Source organism: Nematolebias whitei, chromosome 14 (genome assembly GCF_014905685.2).
Source record: "Nematolebias whitei isolate Nwh7 chromosome 14, NemWhi1, whole genome shotgun sequence".
In the NCBI taxonomy this organism is placed as follows: Eukaryota; Metazoa; Chordata; class Actinopteri; order Cyprinodontiformes; family Rivulidae; genus Nematolebias; species Nematolebias whitei.
In genome coordinates this window covers 43810219-43836103 of record NC_056511.1, presented here as the reverse complement: position 1 = coordinate 43836103, position 25885 = coordinate 43810219, and the positions used below count along the sequence as shown (strand labels likewise).

Sequence of the window (25885 nt, the reverse complement as noted above, 5' to 3'; positions counted from 1 at the left end):
TCGGTTCAAACAGTCTTATACTGCCATGCAAGGGTCAAAAAAGGTACTACACTCAAAACCAATTAACCAAAATTCTTAACTTTGACAGTAATTACTAATTATTGTCAGATTTCAAACAATGTTATCGTTTATCGCAATAATTTATGAGACAGTTAATCGCCCAGCAACATTTATTATCGTGACAGGCCTAGTCGTAAGTTCATCACAGGGAGAAAAAACAAGATCTGCAAAGGTCTGCATTAAAGTAAATGGGTGTTTTACCAGATGTGATATAATGACACGACCCTAAAGTTTGTGAAAACTCAAATGAAAACCAGCCCTGTACTGAATATAAACGTTTGAACTATCCCATCATTAACACCTGGTTCATGAGTGTTAAAACACTGTAAAGTTTGGATTTGGTGCCTTTATGAGCTAGAGATGTCAGTGTCAGGAAACGTGGTTTAGCTGGAAGCCCCTCGGGGGCGGTTATATCTGCAGTCGTTGGTCTGCTGCTTGCTCCGTATACCTGCTAGGCTAGGTGTCAGCTCAGCTTTGCACATGCTTCATCCTGCAGATTATCTGTTGTATAATGTTTAGGGAGGAAAAACATCCCTTTACCTTACAAAACAGACACGAATAAATGCATTTTAACTGTTCTCATTTTAAATATCTTTATAGTTTTGTATAAAGATTATATGCATATCTATTTTTTATCAGCTGTTGTCCAGGCATTGTCAAACCCAGAGATGAGTTGTGTAAGAATATATTATTTAGTCCTCCAGCAGTTTTAACAGAAGGTGAAGTGAAATTTTGGGGGTACAAGGTGTTGGTAATGCAGCTGGTGAAGTAGCCGTTTTTAGCTCCTCGTCTCATTGAAAAACATGACGTGTAGTCGACGGCTGGTGTGACAAAGGCAAACGAGTCGTTTGAGGAAAGTGTCTTTGGTTGAATATATTTAAACTTTCTCATTGGTTTTGTATGTCAAAGGTTGGCGTTCAATCATTTTTTCCACGTAATCACTTGTTTTTGTAATGAGATTTACCATGAAAGATGTTTATCACCATAAACATAATCCTGCTCTGAGCTATTTAAAGTGTATGCCTGCTTGTATACCAGTTTGTAAAATGAAGCCGAAGCGTTGATGTGCTGAAATTTTACGATGTAGCCTGAATCTTATCGGGAGCAGTAAAGCAGTATGATTTAAAGCTTTTCAGACTTGGTGCCAAAACATCCCATTTGCTGTGACTTATGTGGCTTCGCAATTAAAACTGATGCAAAAATGAAACCTCGTGACATCCCATTAAAAACCTCAGGACCTGAAAAGGTCATGTGTTACTTGTAAGTCTTCTTGTCATAGACTACTTTGTTATAGTATCTATTTTCATCTTTCACCTGCCATAGCTCATCGTGGCAGGTTTTTTCCTTCCAATATAAAAAATTAAACAAAAATGTTCTGGTTATAGAAGCAATAAATAAAACTACCATGTTTGCATTTCTCTGCATTTAAAATGTATTTTTAGCTAACTTATTATATAAAAAAACACTTTGTGCAAGTACTTTTCATGAGCTTAGACCAAATAAAACATTGCATTAAAGTAATGATATCTTGAGTACAGTGGTAAATTCTCAGAGCCTTCAGATTATTCCACGAAGTCCCAGAGTAAAGCTTAGCCTAAATTAAGATGAGCCATTTTTTATAATTTTGACAAGTAATTTGTCTAAAGTAAAACAAATAATTTTGTATAATAATAGAATAACATGTAATGTTTTTTGTCTTTATTATATGTAGCTTGATTTTGCTTATTGTTCAGTAGTAATTCTGTGATAAAGAAATAAAAGCATAATTCTTTTGTGTTCTGTCTTCTGAACAGTGCATTTGATATTCATCTCAGAAGGCCTTTACCATTAATGGATTAGAGCCTAACTCTTGATGGTTGATCAACCAATCTAGTTTGATGTTGTAACCAGTGTGTTTCTTTCGTATATTTTCCAACAGGCTTAGCGTTTGCTAAAAGAGCTTATCGCTACAAGGAGGTATACGCTGAACAGTGTTTCCTCTAGCTTACTTACCTTGTGAGGGCGCTCGTCTCTTCGGTGCTTGTCGATGGGTCGGGGGTTGGTTAGTGGAGCGCTACCTTCATATTGTTTGCGGTTGTCGCAGTTTGGAGTCTGAGCTGAGCTGCTACGATCTTCGCTCCCCGTCCAGAAGAGGTGGAGTAACGTTGGGGGATTTGGTAGGCGGGGCGTTTGGTTCTGTTGATAGGGCGGGGTGCCCTCCTTGAATAATGGTAGGAGAAACACTGCTGAAAATGGCAACAGGTGGATTTAGTGTAGTTGTGGAATTGAAATGAATGGCATTTTCAAGACGACCACTCAACAAGAAGATGGACTCTGTTGTTGTTTTTAAAGGCAGCTTAACACCCAAATAGCTTTAACCCTCCAGTGGATAGGCTGCATGAGAACCTCAGTTATTTAACAAAACCTACTCAGGAGATCCAAAAATAAACCTTTGAATAAACAAAGGTATATTACTTATTTTTTTTAATCTAGATTGGCAGAACGATTGATTTTTCAGCTCAATAGTAAATCTGTTTATTTTGAGCATGTTTTGCTGGAGTGGCTTTACAAATGCTCACTTCATTAATTTGCTACTTTGTATTAGATTGTTTATTTTACGAGGTACTGTATTCAATTCAATTCAAAAATACTTGATTAATCCCAAAGGGAAATTATTTGTTATAGTAACTCGTTATCCTCATTTCATTAAGAGATGTTATAGATGCTGATGGCTGTAGACAGGAAGGATCTCTTGTAAAGGTCCATCCCTCAGTGGATCCTAAGAAACTGGCTGCAGATGCCGTCCGATCCGTCCACCCAGACTCGGCTGGCCTCTCAGTTCCCCTGGACTGTAGGACTGCCCGAATGCCAGGCAGAACTCCTCCCAGACCGATGGACACCTCCTCCCAGCAGTCTGCTGAGCTCCTCGTCACTGCGGACAGTCAGCTGTAGGTGCCGAGGGACGATCCTGTCCTTCTGCTGTCATGAGCCGTGTTTCCTGCTAGTTCCAGGATCTCAGTGGTCAGGCACTCGAGCACAGCTGGCAGGTAGATGAGGATGCATCCACAGAACATCCTTTTCAACTCATTTGAGATATGGGGCTGTAGTTGAGATATTATTTGAGTTTTTGAGATGTTAATCAGCTGTTGGTTGTAGAAAACTGCCTTGTTGCCATGGTTACGCATCATAACAAATGTCCAAAACTAAAAAAGTTTCAGTAAAAATCCTTCCAGCTGCACAGCATCTGATACCAGAGGAAACATCCATCCAAAAAATGTGATTTACATCCAGAAAAACATGAATTAAAGTTTCCAAAAGCAAAATCTCAGCTGCTCCAACATGCAGCCACCTGGAGCGGCGCAATTCTAGAACATTTATCCAGAAACATCACTAACCTGTGCTGTTGGGTTGTCACTTTATTACATATGTCATCTTGCAAGTTGGATTACATTTCTGCATTTTCTGTTCTGTGATTTTCATTCTGGCAGTAATGCAGTGCTATTTTCAGATTATATTGGACAATAAAATGTTAGCTGATGTGTTTTTTTATGTTAAGAAAAGTGCATATTTGGTGAATTTGAACTGGTCTTTAAAGTACACCTTTCATTTGATCACATTAATTTCATAACCAGTTCACCAAAGTGATTGTGGACCCACACACACCTCTGAGGTAATTACTTTTGTTCTTTAGATATATAGGTACAATGACGGAGCATGTAGTATTTTTCAGTATAGCCTCTGCAGTTAAACCATAAGAAGGTCAACAAGCCACAATAGACAATTAATTACTATGTTGCATGTGAGGAACTCTGCAGCTGCCCTCCAGAGAAATAATATGGGACAGAAAGTTGCCCCTGACTGGTTTATGATGGCCAGAATGCACATTAATGCACAACTTTAAAGCCAAGTGCTGCTGTTTTAATAAGAAGGGCCACTGGGCCAGCCAGGCTGAAGCTGTTGCTGCTAAGTTCCAGAGGAACCGGCTGTTAAGTGTTTTAATGGAGCCCATGTATAATTCATGGACACACACCGAGCTGCGTGGCTGACTGGCTTTCTCTGAGAGGCTAATAATTAGAAGAAGAATAAATTCACTATCCGGTCACACAGGCGTGCACAACAACCAGCATTTTTCACAAGGTGTGGGACAGCTTTACCTTCACATTTAATCACTCTGAGACAGACAAGAGTAAAGAAATTATTCATCTACGACGGGGAGAGCTATAACACACCTCAGTGCTCCAGTTGTCAATGAATGACCTTCAGGTGTATGAAAAGATCTTCTGACAGCTTGCGTGGCATTTTGCCAACTACTGGTACTTTCAGGTACAAGATGAATGAAGCAGGAGCAGTGACCATGGTAGATTCACATTGTCAAAAGCTCAATTTTACCATTTTCTTTGGCCTTGCCATACTTTGCTCATCTTACTGTGTAAAATCTACCTTAGTAGGGGAAAAGTCACTGGGTGGTGCCTCAGTGAGATAATCTACTTGTCAGCCTGATCCAAGGTGTGTTATGAGCAGTGTTTGTCCGACTGTCTAGGCCACCCTGAGGTCAGACATTTTGAGGTGTCATTAGACCCATCAGGGAGTTTGCGTGTACAGAAGGTTTCAGGAAAAGACACTTTGCTACAACCACTACATGCTCAACTCTAAAATGACCTTGCAGAATCCTTGCTAGGTGTCAGATTTCTTGGGACTTCTTTCCTTCATACCACAAGCTATGTTATAAAACATGTTTGTTGTTTGTCCAAATGTAATTTCCTGTTCCTGTCCAAAGTATATGGTGGCTGTACAGACAGTTTTCATGCTTAGTAGCTATTATTTTTATTACACTTTTACATAGTGATCTCTACCTATAGCTTTGCTGCAGTCAACATTTCTGGCTTTGCTTCAGAACAGGAAAACAATACAGCAGATAATCGGGCTCAATGATGCTACGTTCATGTAATCAGGGATTTGTTCTCTTTGTGCAGTTTTACATGATGCAAGCCCATCCTGTCAATGATTGCATCTTATTCGAATACAAAACAGAAAGTGGGTTTTATGTGAAACGGCTACCTAAATTAAAACATGCTGGTTGCCTCGGTTAGTGCTGATCTCAGATGTTTAGGAATGTGGGGGTGGGTGGTGCATTTTCAGGTTCTGTAAGAAATCAGAACAGCCCCAACAACACGCTAAGAGGACCAGCCAGTGTCACGAAACAAATGATAGTTTGTGGTCCATCTCGTCTACTGTAAAACAACAGGTGGTTTTTTTTCTTTGTTTTTTGGGACTATGAAAATGTACATACATTACTATTCTGTTTTACTTTTAATGAACGCAGTTTATATTTGCTTTTTTTACCAGTTGTATATGTGTGTGCGTTCTGTGACGGACGTGTTCCTCTAATAACCAACAAAAGTAGTTCTGCTATGCAGTGCAACACTTTAAAGTTTCCTGCCCTCTCGTCACCTAATTGTTTTTCTACATCGACCCCAGTGGGTTCAAAAGTTTCAGGTTTAGGAGGCTTTTTGTAAAAAGTAGGGGGGGGTGGCCATCCACTGGGCTAGAACCAGTGCCAGAGCGCCGAAGGCACAACACGATTGACCAAGGGGGTTCTGGTTCCTCCCCCAGAAAATGTTGAAGTTTAGAGCATCAGGAATGTATTTTCCTAGCATTTGAAATGAGGCGGGGAGGGTGTTTGAAGAGACCAAAATCAGCAGTTGATGACAATTTGTGAGAATGTTTGGCTTTTTAAAAGGACTGGGAGAGTTTTCAGAAAATCTGATGCAGAATTATTTTAGTCGAGACGAGTAACTGTCTCTCATGGCAGTAAACCTGAAGTAAGTAATCTTGTAAAATAGATTTGAATAAAAACTGTGTGTGTCTCAGTCGACCCATAACAAACGCTGCGGTCGCCCCCTCCTCCTTTCCTACCACTTTTTAGATTGTACTTTCAGGAAGGAGGAAAATAACTCTACATGAACAGAAAAAAGTGAAGAAATAATTTGTCTGTTGCAGAAATAGCACGGTTTGCTGATCAATAATGTTTGTGCGTTTTAACACCAGCTGATGTTCTGCAGCAACCTGAGCAGAGATGAAAACTAGACCTGTGTACGGACCGGTACACAGACTTGATGTTTACTGTATACATGCACATACAAAATGAAATGGCTGTTTTTTTTATCTTTTATTTTTAGAAACCAGGTTGTCCAATTGAAACAAATAACAACAATATAATGAATTTGAAACTGAATATCAGCTGACGTTTGCTGATGGCTAAGAAGGAAGCCTGGATGTATTATGACACTTTGTTGCAGTCTCAACTCATCGGTTCTGAACCACACCGCATCAGTTAAGGGTCTGCACACTCAGCCCAGTTTATGGGACCACCTTGTTTAAGGTTCCAAGTGGACTTCTCTGAGGTGCTGATTTTGACGTTAGCAGACGGCCGTTGATTGGCCAGTGGAGCTACGTCACTGGATGACCCACCAGCAAAACTGCAAACTACATCTGAACCTTCATTTCCTCATCCTGCTGATGGATGGCGCTACAAGAAATGAGCACATTTACAGAGAGATATTGGAGATGATGGCGCAGCATGACTACACCCGGACTCGAGTGTTATTTAAGTGGCAAATCACCTACACCTGAGAAGAACCGAAAAAACAAGAGCTGAGTGGAGTCACACTTATCAATGGTAAAAACAGCTCACCTGTGGGGTGAAGCAGTCCTAGCAGGGGGGTTCGGGGGCACGCCTCCCAGAAATTTTGACAAAAATACCTATTCAAAACTATGACTTTTCCAGCCATTTAAAGAGCATTTTACTAAACAGGATTACTAAAACAACTAAATCCGTATATTATGAAGACAGAAGACTGACAGCTGGCCTTTAAACTGAGCTGGTTATTTCAGATCAGGTTTATTTCTTGTCACAAGTTTTGAGAAACTCCTTGGTTTAAAACTAAAATAATCTGTGACTGTTTTCTTTCTGGCCTCAAACAGCTGACTTTCACAGTTGTGTGGAGAAATACCGCAAATACAAATGCCACAACGTTACACAGTTATTTAGATGTTGTTCACCATCTGACCACAAAAAGCTCGCATTACTTTGGTATTAAGTTTCATCATCATCAGAGGGTGGAATATAACACGAGAGAAATGCTGGTCACCCATTAGTTTTACTCTTCTGGTTTCCAAACTGTGCCGTTAGCTGTTCTTTGTACAGTCTTTCCCCTACCATTCTACAAGCAAGGCGCCCTGCCAACAAAATGGAGCACCCTGCCTACCAACTGACCCCCCACCCCGTTGACAACTGTCGGTATTGATGTGGCGCAGGGCGTAATACAAATGCGCTAGCAAAAATGCTACTGACGTACCACTCCATCCCACCCCCGGCGATAAAAACCGGCAGCAGCGTAGCACTAAGCTAGCAGGCGGGCAACACAGACGTAACTCCCCACCTCCACCCCGTCGTCGATAAAAGCAACAGGCTTCCTCCACCCGATGTGATGAGCGTGCCCTCCATGGGAACTGATCTAGGAGAGACATGTTGTATCAGTCTCAGATTTTTATTCTGGAATCCAAAGTTGCTCTGACATTAAAAAAAAGGTTGTTAATGTCCTTTAAAGGAATTTGTCCAGTCAGCAGCAGTCGGCTTCCCACATTTTTTCATTTTGATTGTTGAAATGGAACTAATGAGATAATCGGGGTATTTTGCAACAAACCATGAACCAGCCCCAGAACTTGAACTTTGTGTCCTACTTGTGGTTTACTGGTTTTATCTTCTGTGTCCAGACTTTCTGCTTTTGTCCAATCTCATGCTTAGTTAAAACCACATCTGGAATGAACACCGTCATCCTTCATTATGACCAAAACTATAGTCCTGCTTTTGTGTAGTATAGTTAAGGCGCTCCAGCAAAGTTATTTTTAACATTACCAATCACATCTTGTCAAAGTTATATGTTGACAAGCCTGGCTGTTTAGAGCTCTCCTCATGTTGAGGCTGAGTGTGCGAGCTGGAGGCATGAATAAGTCTAGCGGTCTTAGTTAAGCTGTAACAACAACTGACAGTTCTTGCCCACAGCTTCCTACAGGGCTCTCCACTCAGGTGCATTTTCTACACCTAGCTTCAAGAAGCTTTGAGTGAAGAAGAAACTCTAGCCTTGAAAGTATCTCGTTTCCCTGACAGTGTGGTGTAAAAAGAGAAAAGATCATCTATTTTATCTTCCAACAGCGGTCTTATCTTGATGTCCTGCTACCACAAAGAGGACAGGATGGCACTGTTGGGGTTGTTGCACTTCCACAAAAAGCTCATTTAGCCTGTTCTGAGTGCTTTGGACAGGATGAGCAGTGTTTATAGAGAATAGATGTTTTAAATGCATTTGGAAAAGGAATTGACGTTTCGGTGGTTATTGCAAAGTGCTTTGTCAACACACCAATGTTGCTCAAGTCCTCAGGCAGATATAGTTTTCAATAAAATACATTCTGATGGCCTTGTTGCATATTGACACGAAACACATGCAGGGCTTTGTATTTTCACCAGCGTCCGAGTCTACCGTTTTAAAATGTTCTGAAAGCAAAGGAGCTAATTTTAGATCAGAACCTGGAGGAAGTGGCATGAGCAGAGTCACTGACTGCCTCCTGGCCTGTACAGCTGATAGCCAAACACGTCACTGCACTGCATATAGAGCAGGTGACTGTGTAGAAATAACTCTTACGGTAGTATCTTCATAGAGTTGTCCTACTCGTTTCCACATCATACATCAAGGTAACAGTCAAACTGTTAAATTCAGAAAGCTGTTCTGTCGAAGAAAATGTGTTGTAATATGAAAACTCTTGTGGACTTTGGTCAAATATCGTCTTTGACAGATTAGTAAAAAAAATCAGACTTTATTTATGTCAATACTGACTCCTTTGTGTATTTTTTACAATTTTTGTGATTTTATATCAAATCTTCAGCTAATTTGGGAGTTTAGTGCTATGTTTGTTTTTTGCAACTTTTATGTATATTTTACATATTTACTTTTGTTTACAAATATGTACCCCATAGAAATACATCGTCTTCGTTTCTTTCAAAAACGCAGTTCTCTTTAAAAATCTGCTACAGACAACTTGCGTAGTTTTGGTCTTCGTATACAGTAGTCCCTCGCTACTTGGCGGTTCGTTTATCGCTCTATTGAGGTTTTTCAAAATAAGATTGGACATGACACACAAGTGGCTGATTGATGGATGAGCCGCACGATCAACATGGAATTTTTATATAAAATAAATTATTTTCAATTATGTAGCACCTCCTGCGCCTCTGCGCTGCCCTTACTGCAGGATAAGCGTCCTCCTGCAGCTGATCAGCTGATCTACGTGCAGAGTGGAGAAGTGGGCGTGGCCAAGAGCGCATGTAGGTGGCTGAGAGCAGCGGAGGCACAGAGAGGGAAATCATGACATTTAGTTTATAAACTATTTAGAATCTTGAAAGATTTCTACTTGGCAGTTTTCCACTTATGGCGGGGCTTCAGGGTACGGACCCCGCGATAAACGAGGGACTACTGTACGTCTTTAGCTTTTACTTAGCCTTTTGCTACTTTTTCGCTTTATCCAGCCTTTTTAGCTTTTATACAGTTTTTTACTACTTTCAGCTTTTTGCTAACGGTTTGTTACTTTTATCATTAGCTACTTTTGGCTTTAAGCTTGCATTTAGCTTCTTTTAGCCTTTGGCTGTCCTTTTGCCTCTTCATTTTTATTCTGCATTTAGCTATTTTTAGCAAAGGTTTTCTTGTTTTTACTTGGCGTTCTAGGTTGAACAACTCTGCTTTAGCTTTGTCAGCACATTTTTGCAGTCATTCTGTACGTGGTATTCACACTGCATTTCCACAGAAAGTGTTTCTGTGGTCCTTAAACTATTTTAAACTGTCTGACTGAGCGAGGGAGGAACCTAGGATTGAGTAGGAATTCATGACACTGTTATTATCTGTCCTGCCTCTGCAGCGCGTGGACTGACTCCTTAATTGTCTTTGAGGTCTGGCGTTGAGTCGTTAGGTTTCTGCAGGTGTTGTCTCAACAGTTTGTGCATCGCTGCATTTACCTCCGTGCCCTTCAAGTCGAGGACAACCCTAGGACCAACATGGTAGAGGTGTTGTCAGTGCCTCGTTTTTATTTTATTAGTTATTTTTTTCAGATTGTATGAAGATATTTTAAAATCATAAGTGAGTCATCATGAGTCAGACTAAAGTCTGTTCAGTCTCACAACTCCCGGTGACCACGGTTAAGTTGTGCGTTCAGTCCTCCTCTGACTGGGTTTTTGCTGTATTCTTGAAATTCCAGTGTTGTGAAATTATAACAGTGAGATTCTTCTAAGAAAATAATGTTGAAGCTGCGCCCGTGTGGAGCAAAACAAGACTTTTTCATTCCTTCTTTAGCTCTGTGGTAAAAACATTTAAAGTTTTAGGATGATTTTCATGCTCCGTTTGTCTAAGCTGACTTTTCTGCTTCTGCACATTCACGCATCCCCGTTGTTTTCTATATTTTACTTGTAGGTTTTATTATCCCTACACAGCTGTACCACCTCTGAGGGTTATTAAATCATCTGTTCTAATGAAGTTGTAGCAGCTTTTTTCACTTGTGCCTGTGTTTATTCTGTAATGTTGCCTCCGGCTCAGTATTGGCATTGTGTGCTGGGGCCCAGACGAAGTAGAGGAGCTGATAGGAGCCTGGCTTGTATCAGGTTTATTTATTTTAGTGGTTGGAGGAGGATGGGATAGAGCCTAGGCAGTAACATGGCTGCCTCCCCCCTCGTTCACAGAAAGTTTCAGTGCGAGGAAGACGCCCTACTGCTATAGACATGTGGTTTTCATTTTTATTTGGCTCAGCTGCTGGAGGCTTAGAAGACTGATGCGTACATTTATTAAGCATTGTTGTTTTTAAGCAACAGAAACTTTAGGTTCCACAGAACGACTGCAGATGCAGTTTTCAGGTTAAGTGAGAATATTTAAGTCGTATTTAATTTATTTTTATTTCTTGTCAAATTTTATTTTACTGGGGCTGGGTGGTTAAAAAAAAAATGTTTTTTATTTCCTTGTTTGCATCATTTCTCTGGGTTTTAAAGTGTTTCCTACTTGCCCACAGAATTAGTTTTTCTTATGCAAAATGAGGAGGACACGGGTTTCTGATGACCCTGCTGGCACGTTATCTACATGCAGGCATTTTTAGAAACTGCTGTCTATTGTCTCTGCGTGTTCATTTCTGTTCCATTTTAATTTCCTCCTCGTATGACGATATTGACGTATTAGCTATTGTTTCTCTTGAGGATGGTGTCAGCAGGTTATCTGTGGGCCGCTCTTTGCTCTGGCGTCTCTCTTATCAGTTTTGTGGCAGAGCCAGCCTCCACATTTTCACCAGCTCACTGTGTCTGGGATTCAGCAGCTCCTGAAGGACACAAGCCTGTCATGTGTTTCTCTCTCTCACTTTGTCTGTCTGTCTGCGTGCATCTGTCTGCGTGCATCTGTCTGTCTGCGTGCATCTGTCTGTCTGCGTGCATGTGGTTATCCCAGGTTTCAGTGATGCAGGGATGCTGAGCATTGTTATCATACCCTTCAGGGGCCTTCAGATAAATTTGTTTTCCACACCCAAGATTAGTGGGGGTCGCTTTTAATGAGTTGTTTATTTATTTAAGAACATGAATCAACGCGAGTCCATCATGTAAATTAGCCAGATACAAGCTCATTTTCTTCTGCAGATCCTGGCAGGTTAACGGTGTAACTCATTTGTTTACGTGCAGCTTCAGAACCATTTGTCGTGGCTCAAAGGTAAAAAATGAAAGATGCTGAAGTTCATAGTATCAGTTTAGAAAATGGTAGTTTTATCACCATTTATGAGACAAATGGGGCCACAGAATATTATTCATTACAAAAAACATTATGAAAGAACTTAGTGTGATTTTTTTCAAGCTTTATTCTACAGTTATTTCCTTACTGTGTTTACCTTTTCCCCACAGTTTAAAAACCTTGTTTTACCAATGTAACAATAGGATTCAGTGTTCATCACCTGCTGCTGGAAGGTGAACGTTGTGAACGTGATGGCCTCTCTGTGTTAATATCTTATGACTCAGTGAACCAGTTTCAGTACTATCTGCTGAACATGGCCAATCAATAACTGATCAAACAAGATCTGTTTTTAAAACTTTACCATTAACTAACTGGAGTCAACTGTGTATGTCTGTTGGCAAAGTATTTTGTGAATGGTTTAGTGTTTGTTTAGCGTATATCTTAGTGCTTATCTCAGATCCTTATCCTTATATGCTGTTTATTTTTATACTTTATATTTTTTGCTATTGTTGGATGTAACCGGGACCTTGAGTACACAATTTCGTTCCACCTCATGTACCACATGTGATGCGAATGACAATAAAGGAACTTGAACTACTGGATAACATAATGTACTAAGTTTGATGAAAATGGTTATAACTCCATCCTTTCTGAGCACAAGATGATTTTAGTTTAAAACTGGCATGAAAGTTGACGGGTGACATGCATTCCACCTTTAATAATTGGAGGGCATTTCATTGAGATTTTACAGATCACCACGATGATCAGTAAACTCATGGTGTCATAATTGAATTAATTAAATCTGTGTCGCTGCCACTGTTTGTTGACACATCAGTTGCTTGTTGTGGACATGTACAAATATTGTATTAACCTTTTCCCACGTGGACTTTTCTGAAAGCTGTCAAATGCTCGGGCAGCAGCGTAAAGTGCCTATCATTCATCAGCCCTTCATCATTCTGCGTTCAATTAGATCAAAACAGCCTTTAGGTCATCTGTGCTGGGAACTCATGGCAGCTCTGTGTGGCAAGTGGAGCTTTCAGGCTGCATTACAACACAATCGGTTTGGCTGAGCAGTCCCAGCCCTCTGCTACAGTAAATGTTCTGGGCCAGGCCCGCTCACTGGGTACCCACACTGCCTCCCACTGAACTGCTCCTGCGGGAACATTGTGCCCAGCGTTTAGTCTTTTTGTAGCGCTGCAAACAAATTAAAAGCATATCCTCTCTGTGCCTGGGAAATATTGATTTAATAATTAATTCCCCAGCATAGTCTTGGTTTGCCAAGAATTTATTGGGGGTTCATTTGTGCTATTTAATTAGCTCATTCCTCAGCCCCCCTGCCTACAACATGGTAATAAATCACTAATGTTTATCCTTCTGTTATTACAAACCCAGAACAATGTAATGCTCAATACCAAATACCATAAATATTTGTCTTTTTAAAATCCGTTTGATGTTCAAAGAGCTGGAGTTATTGCTTTGTGTGATAAGGAACGATATGAGACTGTTTCAGCTCTCCCATGTTTGTGGTTGTAGTTTTTGGCTGATGGACTGAAGTAAATTTAAATATAAACTTGACTGATGGTGAACTGAGTTCATCACTGCCATGGGAGTGTGCAGTTATATGGATGCATAATGTAACTGGATTAAGGATACGTAAAGCGTGAAGAAGGTAAATAGAAGTAAATCTCAGTGCAGTGTAATTCACCTCCTCACCTAGCCAAGCCTTTTTGTCAGTGTTGTTGCTTTATGAGCCTGAAATAGCAGCTGCCTTTATCTCCTGGTGATAAGAGTTGGCGTTCCAGACTTGAGAGGAAGCTCGTGATCTACCGTGGTCCCTGCCAAGACTCTGAGGGTCCTGGGCTTAGGTCAAACTTGTCAACATATCTCCTGGTTTCAGGGTTGATTACTGCCTGCTGAAGCTGCTCTGTCAAATACTTGCTTAGCTTCGTGTCCGTCTAAAATACGCCTGACAAAACACAACTGTGTAAACTATCCATGCTTAAAAATTCATGTGCCAAATTAATCTTTCCTGCCTGCGCTGTAATCTGAGACTCATATCCAGGTCACATGTTTACTTCATTTTGACTGAATACTAGTTTTCAATTTACATTTGTACCATTTTTAAACGAGGTGATATTCAGAGAATACTTCCTTACAAGAAAATGGTCCTAATGCTGCCCTGAATATTCTGTTTGCCTCTGAAGCTGTACTCGTGGTGTTTTTAATCCTACACCTCATTTGTTACCATCAAAGTGACACAAGCTGTGTTCACTCACTCACTCACTCACTCACTCACTCACTCACTCACTCACTCACTCACATGAATAAACATTAACAAATACACCTGAATGTGAGGGGAAGGACAACAATTTTGCTGGTTCAGGCTGAGAAAATGCAATTAACGTAAACTATCTCTGTAACACCTACCATATATAAGATTTGCTTACACCTATTTGTTACACTTTTGTTGTATTGAATTTTTTTTACACAACTGTGTTGCACACAAGAAGCTTCAGTACCAGCCTGCTTTAAGCTTGTTGAACAAATCTTTAAAGGGCTGCGTATTTAGATCTACAGGGGTGCACATAACAGGTACGCAGGTACAACAAAAATCAGGAATGCGTAGCATCACCTGTGTTGCCGCACGTCTTTGCGTACTTGACCGTCAAGTTATCGGGAGGATCGTTTCATTCAACCTTTATTTCTACAGGTTCATCCCAATGAGCCTCAGGGACTCATTTACAAGAGAGACCTGATTTCAACAAAGAATGACGACAATGGATAACAACAATAGACAGTCATAAAATGGGCATAGGTATACAAATTTAAGTTTCTCTTTTTTTTTTACAAATCAAAGCAATCCAGACGAATAGCAGCAAAAAAACAGCTAGATTATAAGGCGGTGTAGAAAACTAAAAACAGGAACATGTCTTCATTGGTTCTTGCCAGGAACTTAGCAGATGTTTGAAGCCACTTAGAGAGGTCAAGGTCGAGAGCTTCAGATCTTTTTGTAAGGTGTTCCAGGAAACAGGAGCGGAGTAGGAGAAGGCCCTTTTGTCTAGTTCAGTCCTCACTGAGGGAACACTGCAGGTAATGATGTCCTGAGATCGCACGCTGTAGCTGCACTCACGCAGAGACAACCTGGAGATTTCTGTCTGGTGTGTGGGCTGCTGGGCCAGCGCTCCCTGTTTTTTATTTTTATTTTTTTATGAACTTTTTATTAACAACATTAAAACTCAGCACACTGCACCTGGGCTGCCCCGCCTTCACGCAGGGCCAGTGGGCGGCAGCAGCTTTGTATTTTTGCACGTCGGATCCGTGACACAACCTGTCAATCAATCCAGTAGGCGTGTCAGCAACTGACCAATCGACGACCTCAATTTGTCCTGAAGGTAAACGCCCCTTCCCTGCAGATGCATCCCATCGTTTTGGTTTTTCTAGACCTTTATTAACAACACAAAACAAAACAATAACAAGGTACAAATACAAACTCGTGAAGGGTGTTATAAGTATCTTTCATAAACTAGAGGGTTTTACAAAATAAAGAAGGTGGAAAAAAATACAAAGGACAAGGAGGTACATCTGCAGCATCTGCATCATCTTCCATGCAGGAAGCTGAAGCAGAGGATGGTGGGAGTGACTCTGAGGAGGACAGTGAGGAAGGTGGCACTTATTAAGACAAAGCTGCTTATGGGGTGAGTACCAAACACCATCTCCTGGTACTCACCTGAGGAGCTCACTAAAAAAGTTATGTGCACCCCTGTCGATCTAAATGTTTTATATCAGTTCACATCTCCTCATCGTTTCTCAGCCCCACAGCTCAGACGGAGGACGACATGATTCAGTAGGTCTGAAAATCACAATAACAAGCTGTGGACGTTAGCATTAGCTCCGGTTAGCTGGTTGTAGCAGCACAGGCTGCAGTGCATTATGGTCTGTTTTCACCATTATAGTGTACAAGGATGGAAGACGTGCTAGGGTGACCCCTGAAGAGGGACCAGCCATAAGAGAAACACTGAAAAAGTCCAGTACATTAGATTGTGTTCTGTGCTTAATGAGTTTAGGCGTTTGATGGTTGAAGTCATTTCATCTCTGCTTTTATCGACAATGTTGCCGTTTATTTTTTTTAAGTACAAAGAGCTGTTGACTTCTATGAAGGCTTTTCAAAATAGAAGCAATATCTCTTTTCATAAATTTCCTATCTGTGTCCTCCCACTTAACCTTTTTCTCCTCCTCCTTACCTCCCTCCCCGTCTTCCTACTTTGCTCCGTCTCTGTCACGCCGTCTTTTAAGCACCGCAGCAACCTTCTCCAGGGGATTGGTTGCCAGGAGACGGGATTCTCTCCCCATTGTATGTTGACAAAGGTGGGGGGTGTGGGGGGGTTACAATCAGCAGGACCGCAGAGAATTGAAGGCCGAGAGGTTTGCACTCCACGATCATTGTTGCGTGAAAGAGAAGGAGCTCCGGCAGGATGGGACAGAGGCTGGTGGCTGAGTGAGATAGTGGCAATCGGGGTGTAGGGTGGGAACGTGCACGCTCTCTGAATTCCTTTAGCTCAGTCCAAGTCTCCCAGCAGCCATCTTGGATGCACGTGTGTCTCTGGAGGACTCGAGAGCTTCACAGAAACACAGTGATGAAAAGTTGTAGCAGACGTTTTAATTAGCTCGCCCTCACTACCTCCCATCCTCCAGTTTAACTCCTGCAGTTAAAACAGACATGAAATTACTCTCTCTCTCACACGCACGCACACGCACAGACTTGCATCTTTCTTCAATAGAAGTCACAAAGCTGTAGGAAATAGAAGTGCATGTCTGGTGCACAGTGTAGCTGCTCTTCCTAACAATCCATTTTTCATTGTGTCCTTGGACTAAAACGATGGCCTCTCTTATCGGGCGATTATACTCCCTTCAAGCAGGAAGGCCAGTTTACGTTGGCTGTGGTGTCATTACTCTGTATAAAGACTGCTTTTCAGCCGGTGATCATATGCAGCTGTCCTGCACCGCTGCAGACTTCAGCTCAGTCGTGTTGAGATACAATCCTGCAGGTTTCACACGCTGGTTACTGATTAACAGTGTGAGCCAGTTTCTGTGAGCATGACAACAAGGTTATTGGATGTTTTTCTGTGGGAAGTCGGTGGTAGAAGACCAACTGTCCTGTCGGATATGCTGAAGAACAACTTTAATCAAATTGTTTATTTTAGACGGTAATAAAAATACTTTAAAACATTAAAAAAATCATGCATCAATTAGATAATTATGTCTATGCCAACTGGTTTGTGTTAGATGTTAGACATTTTTTATTTGTAGTTTAGGATTTAGCTTGCCTTCCAGCTGGAAACTGAGCAGGACGTAGATTAGAAAACACGATGTAATGTTTGTCTAATTATCCTCGGAAAGGAGTTTAAGTGAATTCAAATGTAAATATTTAAGTCAAATTTGACATCTTACATTTTTTATCATTTACTCTAATGGTGTGATATCTGTAAACACGTATGCAAAAAAAAAATGTACGTTGCAAATGCTGCAAAAAGCTTGTATTTTCACCATTTCTTATTTACTCTATAAATCAAAACACAAAATCTTAACGAGAATGATTTTTTATCTCATTGATATGCTCTGTACACATGTTTTTTACATCTTAGAGATGTTGCTGATGTGAGTTTTAGAGAAAGTTACTAAAAACATGAAAACATATTTTCATTTGTTTTAATCAAAACTCAGCCAATCTACATTGTTTGCAATAATTATCAAAGTTTGAGGTTCTGGTGTAAAAATGTTCTTTTGTTCTAATCACTCTGTCCACATGCAGTTATAAAAAAATACATTTCTAAATACAGATTCAGAACAATGAAGAGGCTTCATGTAGGAGCCACATATTTTTCCGCATCATTTCCTGATCACCTGCCTGTCCTTCTTCCTAACGTTACTTAGATTTACTCTTCTTTGTTTTTCTTTCATTTTGGATTGTAGTTGAGGTTATAGGTTTGAATTCCAGTCAGCAAAATGTTTTTGTTTTCATGGATAATCTGCCTCAGATTCCTCTTGGCGTTGGTCGGTTGGTTCGCACGTCTCTACGTTCTTAGTACGTGTCCACTCCGATCCTCGGGTGCCAAGGTAAACCAATCAGTTTGTCTGTTGAAGGGATGAACGTGTGAAGTAGAACTTATTCTGATTTCATGGTGGTGAATGAAAGATATCTAGCTGCAGTGTAACTTGCATCAGACGGTGCCTACAACCTTGAGTTCTGTCACTGATTTAACACATCCATCAGTCTTTCATTACCTGCCACACATCAGACACTTTTGTCAACCGTTTGGGTTGAATGCGTTCTTCTTATCTCAGAATACAATTTTCTCCCTTCTCTAAACAACTGTGAATAATGCCCAGGCTTCTGTGAGCGCGTGGTGAATTGACACAGCTTTCCTTCATGTGGATGACAAACTGAATATCTGTTTTGACAGTGATGGACACATATCTGTGTTTTCTGTTTTACTCCCCGTTCCTCCTGCTCCTGCTGAAGGCGATGGATCACTCCCTTCAAGGGCGTCTGTCAGAATCTGTGGGCTCAAACCTTCAGCTGCAGAACCAGCAGCCGGGATGTGGAAGCACGCTTGCGCTTTGTGACCGTATCAAGTGCTTAAAGGCTCAAAGTTTTTAACAAAGTGGATGTGCCTAAAATCTGTACTGGCGTTACTTCATGTGCTGTGTGTCGTTTGGTTTTTGTATCGCAACTTGAAGCTGAAACAGAGCTGATGAATTGGAATCAGGGCACTCTAATGGGCAGGATTTAGAAAGTTAAACAGTAAAGATGGCCTTTTTCTCTATCACAATGGCCACAGAAGGAATATTTGTACTGTTTTCCACTTAATGCTGCAGTTTACATCTACTTGGTGCCAAGTTTGGGATACAGGGTTATATATTACAGGCTTACCTTACACAGTGAAGTCTGTCACTCATTCTTAGTCAGCATTTTCTGTCATTTGTTTGTGTGATTGTATGCTTTCTCATTTGTATAATAATGAAAACCTGATGATAAACAATAGAAAAAAAAGTCCCCAGTATGAGAAAATTGTGCAAGTTTTTGTTAATGAAAGTGTTTACAGTTGTTTCGGCCTGTCTTTCCTTAATTATCACACATTAAAGTCAGCGCTTTCCAACTGTGTTGTTGTAGCTAAATGTGATGCAGCTGTAGGTAAATGAAATGTCATGGCTTTGGTATTTCAGATGAAGTTAAAGGTGCTTTTGTTATTAGCAGATGATTGCAGTTGGTTCTGTGTGTTTGGTGCAATTTATGTAACAGCGGGATGTTTTTTATATCTTGCTATGTTCAGCCATGTATCCCCACAGCTATAAGTAATGATAACTTCATGAGATTCTTTATAAATAAAATTATTTCATTTAGGAAGAAAATTCACACCATCCTTCCTACTATTGCCTCCAATTCCCTGTCAGACGAGGCAGCTTTAGAAATGTCACTAGAACCTGATTTATGTTTGGAGCTGTTATTGTCCTGTTTGTCCTCTGAATTGTCATAAATTATAGCTTCTTCCAAACCATCCACATGTCTGTTATATCCCATCCAGCTAAACTGCTTAAAGAGGTATTGTCTAATTAATATCCCCATCTTGTATCTGTTTAATTTGTCTCTAATGATTTGCTATATACCACAGCACTTTAAGGTTGCTGTAATTAAACCTTAAGAAATCTGATCTTAGATAGACTGATAGACTTATAAAGCTGATGTAGAAAATTAACAGGTTGATAATTTTGAGAATTTGAACAGATTTTTAGTGCAATACAAGGATTTTTTAAATCTGAGATGTTTTTGGACATTTAATCCTTTCTCAGATTCTGGTTTAAGTTTAATATTGTATTTTGTTGTTCTCGGTGATGACATACAGCTGTAGAGAGGAAAAACGACAGCCCACAGTCTTTGAGTGTTTAGTTTTTATGCAATAAAATCTGATTGTTTTCAGCAAGGCGCTGGTTTTACTGGTGTTGTGCCTGACTGATTGCATGCAGAAACTGTGCCCCTGTTTGAGAGGCAGTGTAGTGACCACGTCTGTTTCAAACTGCCCCGTCAGACTTCAGCTCTCACCACTGAGGCAGAGAACAGCATGTGGGATTAGTTTGTTGAAACACTAAGTTTTGCTGAGTGCAAGCTGCAGGCTTGTTTTGAGCTTTTGAGTCAAGTTTCAAACAAATGAGGGAGTTTTTAAAATAAATCAAAACGTCAGTTCCCTAACAGAGCTTTTCTGGCAGAATACAAAAAGGGAGAACAATGACCGCATCGATGCACCCTTTCAGTTTGTATACGAGTGGTTTATCTTGTTTGGTGAAGGCAGTTGCAATGTTTCTGCAGATAATTGTGACCTGACAGACGTGAAGTTCAGTAGAAGTTTAGATCTTTGACCGATATGGGCAGATGGTTTTACACGTGGGGCTTTAAACTCCCTGTAGTTGTGCTAGTATGTCTTATAATTAGATTGCCTTGATGACTTTTCCATCTTGCACGTTGAAGCCTTGGACTTCATTCTATTTCTTTTGCTCCTCTTTGTCTAGCCCTGGCCTCGGGTTTGGAGATCACGTCTACAGGAACGACGCCCATAAAGATGGCCAGTGGTCAGAGTGTGAAGCTGGAATGCCAGTTCACCCTAGCCCCAGAGGATTCTGGACCACTGGATATTGAATGGAGCTTGGTGGCTGCCGACAACCAGAACAAGGATGAAGTGGTATGTGAGAATGTTCTCCAACACTTTTAATTTTCACTTAGAATAATTAAGCTCTGTTCTTCTTTTAAATCGGTGTCCAATAAGATTTTTCTAATCCTCATCAGATCCTCTTATCAAACTTCTCAAAATGTGTCAAAAAATTAAACTTAAACTATTGTACAGTAGTCCCTCGTTTATCACGGGTGTTAAGGAACAGGCCCACCCGCGATAAGTGAAAAACTGAAGTAGGGGTTCAGAAGTTCAAGTTCAGTAAACTTTGTCATGACGTGCCAGACTGTAATCACACTCATCACCTGTTACTCCCCGGCTCCTTCCTTAAATAAACAATTTAAATTTAAATACTGTAACATTTTAAATAAAAACTCCATGCAGCATGGATTGTTTATTTAAAATGTTACAGTATTTAAATTTAAAATGTAGAGAAGAGAAGAGCAGCAGGACATCGAAGGGATGTCGCAGCTTCAGCTCTGCAGCGCGGAGCAGAAATGTCTTGATCAATTACACTGAAACAACTGAACATAGAAGTTCTAGAATAATTAAAAATAACTTTTAACACTTTTATATTTTGTGATTATGACGATTTTACATTGTGACATACTTTGAAGTTTTCAGGAGTTTTTGACCTTTTGACCATCTCGGCGTGTCTTGAAGATCGGGCTGGGCGATGTATCGAATATACTCGATGTATCTCGAGTTTTTCAATTTACGATGGTTAAAATGGCTCTATCGCAACCATCGAGTATAAATTGCCATTCAAATAATAAGCCTTCCGCATCTAATTCACTGTGAGTTTCGTTTATCCGACACGCATTGAATGCATCACTACTCCCTGCCCCCTCCCAACAGGAAAATGTTCCGCATGACACGCTGTGCGGAGCATGCGCATATAGACTTAGAGAGAGGAAAAACTATGGCGACTGCGGAAGATTCAGGTGAGCGGGTGAATGAGACGATAACTGAAGAGTCCGATGAACTAGTTCCGAAGAGAAACAGCACTGGATCAATAATCTGGCAGTGGTTTGGATTTTACAAGGAGGATGTCGAACAAAATGCGGTAATTTGCAAAACGTGTCGTGAAACCATTGCCACGAAAGGAGGCAGTACCACAAATTTATTTCACCACCTAAGAAGTCGTCCACTGCAGAATGAAGAATGTTGTAAACTCCGTATGTCCACGTCTCCCCACACAACAAAGACAACGTTAAATGATAGAGCTGCGAAGCAGATGACACTAGCTTCTTCGTTTGCCAAAGCCATCCCGTATGACAGAAAAAGTACAAAGTGGAGAGAAATCACTGACGCAGTAACAAAATTGATTTTACAATTTTTATGCAAAAAGCACTAACGAGCACCTTTTTTGTCAGACAACTGGTTTATTTTTCATTGTGGATTTGTGCTTGGTGTACTTTTTTTGCTTGTTTATTAAAGGTATAGTGTTGACCACAGTAAGAGACAGTAGTACTAATTTCATTACTGAAGATGATTTGTGTGCAACTGATGGTTACAATAAAACATTTTAAACTTATTCTGATTTTGTATTCAATTAAAAAAAACATCAATGGTCTGTTTGAATACAGTACACCAGTGCAATTTTAAATACTAGTTTAAAGTAACACTGGAGATTATTTATTAATATCGTGATATATATCGTGTATCGTGATATAGCAAAATAATATCGGGATATTAGATTTTCCTCATATCGCCCAGCCCTACTTGAAGAGTCGTTCATATGAATGTCAGAGAGCATTTCTGCGTTGACGAACACGCCCACAAACTTCTGACCAGTCGAACATTTGGTGCGTACGCCTGTGAGAAAACGTTCAGTCCGGGCCTTGCATCGAGAAGGAGCAGGCAAAGCTGCTCTCAGAACTAAATGGTGCAATTTCCATCACGCAACAACGTCAATAAGAGCCAATTTTGCAGCTTCGGATGGAGTATGTAGTGCCCTTAAGCCTTTATTTATCCATACTTTTAGCCTTTTCCCTCTTTTTACTCTTTGCCTTTATTTTGTTCTTGTTTTTTTTTTTGTTTTTTTTACGTTTCTTGCTATAAGTAGGTCGGTGCATGATAATTGGGCACCTCTGTTTACTTTATTTTGTTCACCAACTCAACTTGCCCTGCTCTCAGTCTCTGAAGTTCTGTCTTTTCGTTGCACCACTTGTACCACATATGAGTTTTAAGCACGTTTTCGATATCATTACAGCGTTTCACTGACGCATTTCTTCTTCTGTTCGGGTTGAAGCGGCACAACCACGCAAGTGCGTGGTGACGTAGATGTTACGCAGAGCTCGAGTCCAGAAGGAGTCGGCGGTAGCAGGCTAGGCTAATCTCAACGCACGTTAAGTTTTCTCTTCAAAATGAGTGCTCATGACGTCAGAACGTGACTGAACAAGCTTTAACGAGCAAAGAGGAAACAGATGACATCACTGATGAGAGAGGAACGACTGATTCAGTGGTGTGGACATATAGTGGACTAATCTGTCCATTTGTATTATGAGTCAACAGTTATTGTAGTCCATCTGGTGCACCTGCCTCCCCCACCTTCTCTCTGTTGGAAGTTAAAACCAGTAGGAGCACGTTTACTGGCACTGCCATGTTGTATTTTGGGGACAAGCATCTGTGCACTGATGATGAGGGCCTTTAAGTTTCACCTACTGCCCACACACAATTCTAGAGTTAATGAGGTTTTTTAAAGCATAAAATAATATTAACATATTAGAGAAATAAAAAAATGACTATTCAGCAGTACTGGGAGAACTGTCATTCAAGGGTCGTCACTTGAAAAACATTTAAGAGGAGTATTTTTGTTTTCCTAAGAGCGAAGTCTTGTTTATGTACAAGGAGGTGCAGAACTTCCAACTTGTAGTGGAGACATCCTGTGGGGGTGCTGTGACGTCTCTGACTTCCACTGTGGAATTACATGTTTGCTCTGACCTCATGGTTGACCCGTCTGCTCACTTGTGAATGCCACTTTGATGCTTTTGCTTTAACAGTAATGAAAATAATGGTCAGTGAAAGATGTTAATTAGAATCTAATTACATGTATTGACCATTTTACTTGATGCGACTGTCACAAAAATTAAAAGTATTGAACAATACAATCTAACTTTTAAGTGGATTTTGTCATTACGAAGAGCAAAGTGACCAAAAACGACCACGGAAGTCTAGAAGTCTAAACATTTAAACAGGTCTTCAAATGAAATTTAAAAAGCAGCCGTAAACTTCTGCATACAAATAAATTGTTTAAAATTCTGTACAGTTTTATTGTGTGTTTTAACGTCATTTATACACTGTCCCCAAACAGAAAAAACTTGAATATTTCTGTGAACACATTTGTTCTCCTTGACCTATCAGACTCATTATAATCACATGCTCACATTCTTGTAGCCCCTAACCAACATGTAGTCATGCACGGACAGACTTCTTTGCAATTAGTGGCGTATTAATTCCAATTGGCTGTTAATGTTTGTGACAGGGTTCAATAGAATTAGGCCAGTGAGACTGGACCAATGCAACGATGTCAGGCTAACAAAAAGAACGAGCGTGGAACTTTATCACCAGAGGCTGCTCATGCTCAGAAACCTGGTGGACCTTTGCTTACATGGCTTGATATGATCACATCTAAACTGGCCTTAAGGAGAACAGACTGGTGTTGTAGATGTGTGTTCAGTCAGGATGATCAGTCATTCACTGTAAGTTATATTTTTTAATATGTAAAGATTGTTCACAGCGCCCCATCCTGACTGACAGAAGCTTGTTCAAATTGTTTCTCTTTACATGGACGCAGTATAAAGTCACACCTCATTATCTTCTGTAGGTGGCACGTTATCAATTCAGCTTGGTGTCTGCAGGGGAACGACGGCCCCCTTTAGCTCACATATCCTACATATCATCAGTGTCTTTTTGTGGTTGGCGAGGCATAACTAATTCATGTTGCTTTGTGGGATTTGAACAAGAGATGCCAGACATGCCGACACTAACAGTCATTTGCATTTTGCTCTCACCGCCTGGCTACAGATTAGTTGAAAGAAGAGTTTCCCACCACACTGAGAACTGTGACAAAAACAATCGTGGAAACAATATCCGGAACATTCGAAGAGCAGATGAAATTGCTTGGGAAAATTCATTGCTTTGTCTCGTGTTACCCAAACTGCCTCTTGTGTCCTTCGGCGTGACGCAGAGCGTTTGTGTTTACCGCTATCGCAACAGGAATGTTCAGTGTTTGCTCAAGGATTTAGATGTAAAGCTGTGACACGGTTTGGTAGAAATTGCATTATTTGTTCAGATTTTCATGGCCAGGATAGTTTTTTTGTGTTAACCTTGACGGTATTGCAGAGCTGAAATGTTTTTTTTGTAGCAGCGTCACCATGACTCATACCAGTTAGAGGCTAAGACAAAATCCTACCCTCACAAAGCTCTGGATGTTGTTCAGAGTATCGCTCTCTGCTTTGCCTTTCAAATAAGCGTCACCTACTCCCCTAAACTTTAAGCCGAGGCGTCACATGACTGTGACGTCATCATGCAGCTTGTCCAATGAAACCAAGGCTGGTCAGGAGGGATCTTTAACCTGCGCTGTGTAATCTGTAAGCTGAAAAGGCCATGCCAAGTGGCGCTTGCATCAGAGTTCACTACCTGGTATGAAATGCAGCACACAGACAGCACTGCTCTTCTGTCCTGTCCCCACCCCCGTTACCTGTCATTTGCTCTTTATGTTATTTTCCCAGACGCTTTAGAGGAATTTTCCCCCGTTGGATCTTAATTCTCAAGGTTGATGTTGAGCATTTTTGGCTCGAGGCGTGCATATGTCTTAAGCATTCCCATATGTTTGCCTGTGAAGTGGCTGGTGTGTTCTTGTCTGGCTCACCTTGGGGCAATTTAATTTCCTTTCTTTTGTGCTCTCAACTGTTTTTCCTGCTGATGCAGTGAAGTTACTAGGATCTACTTTCCTCCCCTGAGAGCAATGTGGAATGTTAACAGAACGACCTGTTTATAAGGTTAAAGTATAAGAATGACCCCGGTTCTCAGTGTAAGCTCTGTTGTTTATTTTATTTATTTTAATTTATTGACCTTTTATTTATCCAGGTAGTCTCAGTGAGTCACGAGAACTCATTTTCAAGAGAGACCTGCTTTGGGAGCAGATGTGGGGGTTAAGAGCCTTGCTCAAGGGCTCAGAGTGGGGCAAATGAGGGTAGAGACAGGTGTGGGTGTTTCACCTTTCCATCATGTAACATTAGAAACTATTTTACTGTAAAGAAAACAAAGCGAGACGAGCAGCTTCATATTTTTTACAATGCATTTGACTACATTAATAAACGA

The 25885-nt window shown here is 40.6% G+C and overlaps 1 protein-coding gene across 1 annotated transcript in view; it reads left to right on the top strand.

Annotated features, from left to right (window-relative positions):
* The window catches only part of cxadr (CXADR Ig-like cell adhesion molecule), a 56567-nt gene that overhangs the window by 14680 nt on the left and 16002 nt on the right, over positions 1–25885 (top strand). The window contains exon 2 of the mRNA XM_037688136.1: positions 20400–20569. Coding sequence (XP_037544064.1) covers positions 20400–20569 — 170 coding nt within the window. The remainder of the gene's footprint in view (positions 1–20399; positions 20570–25885) is intronic.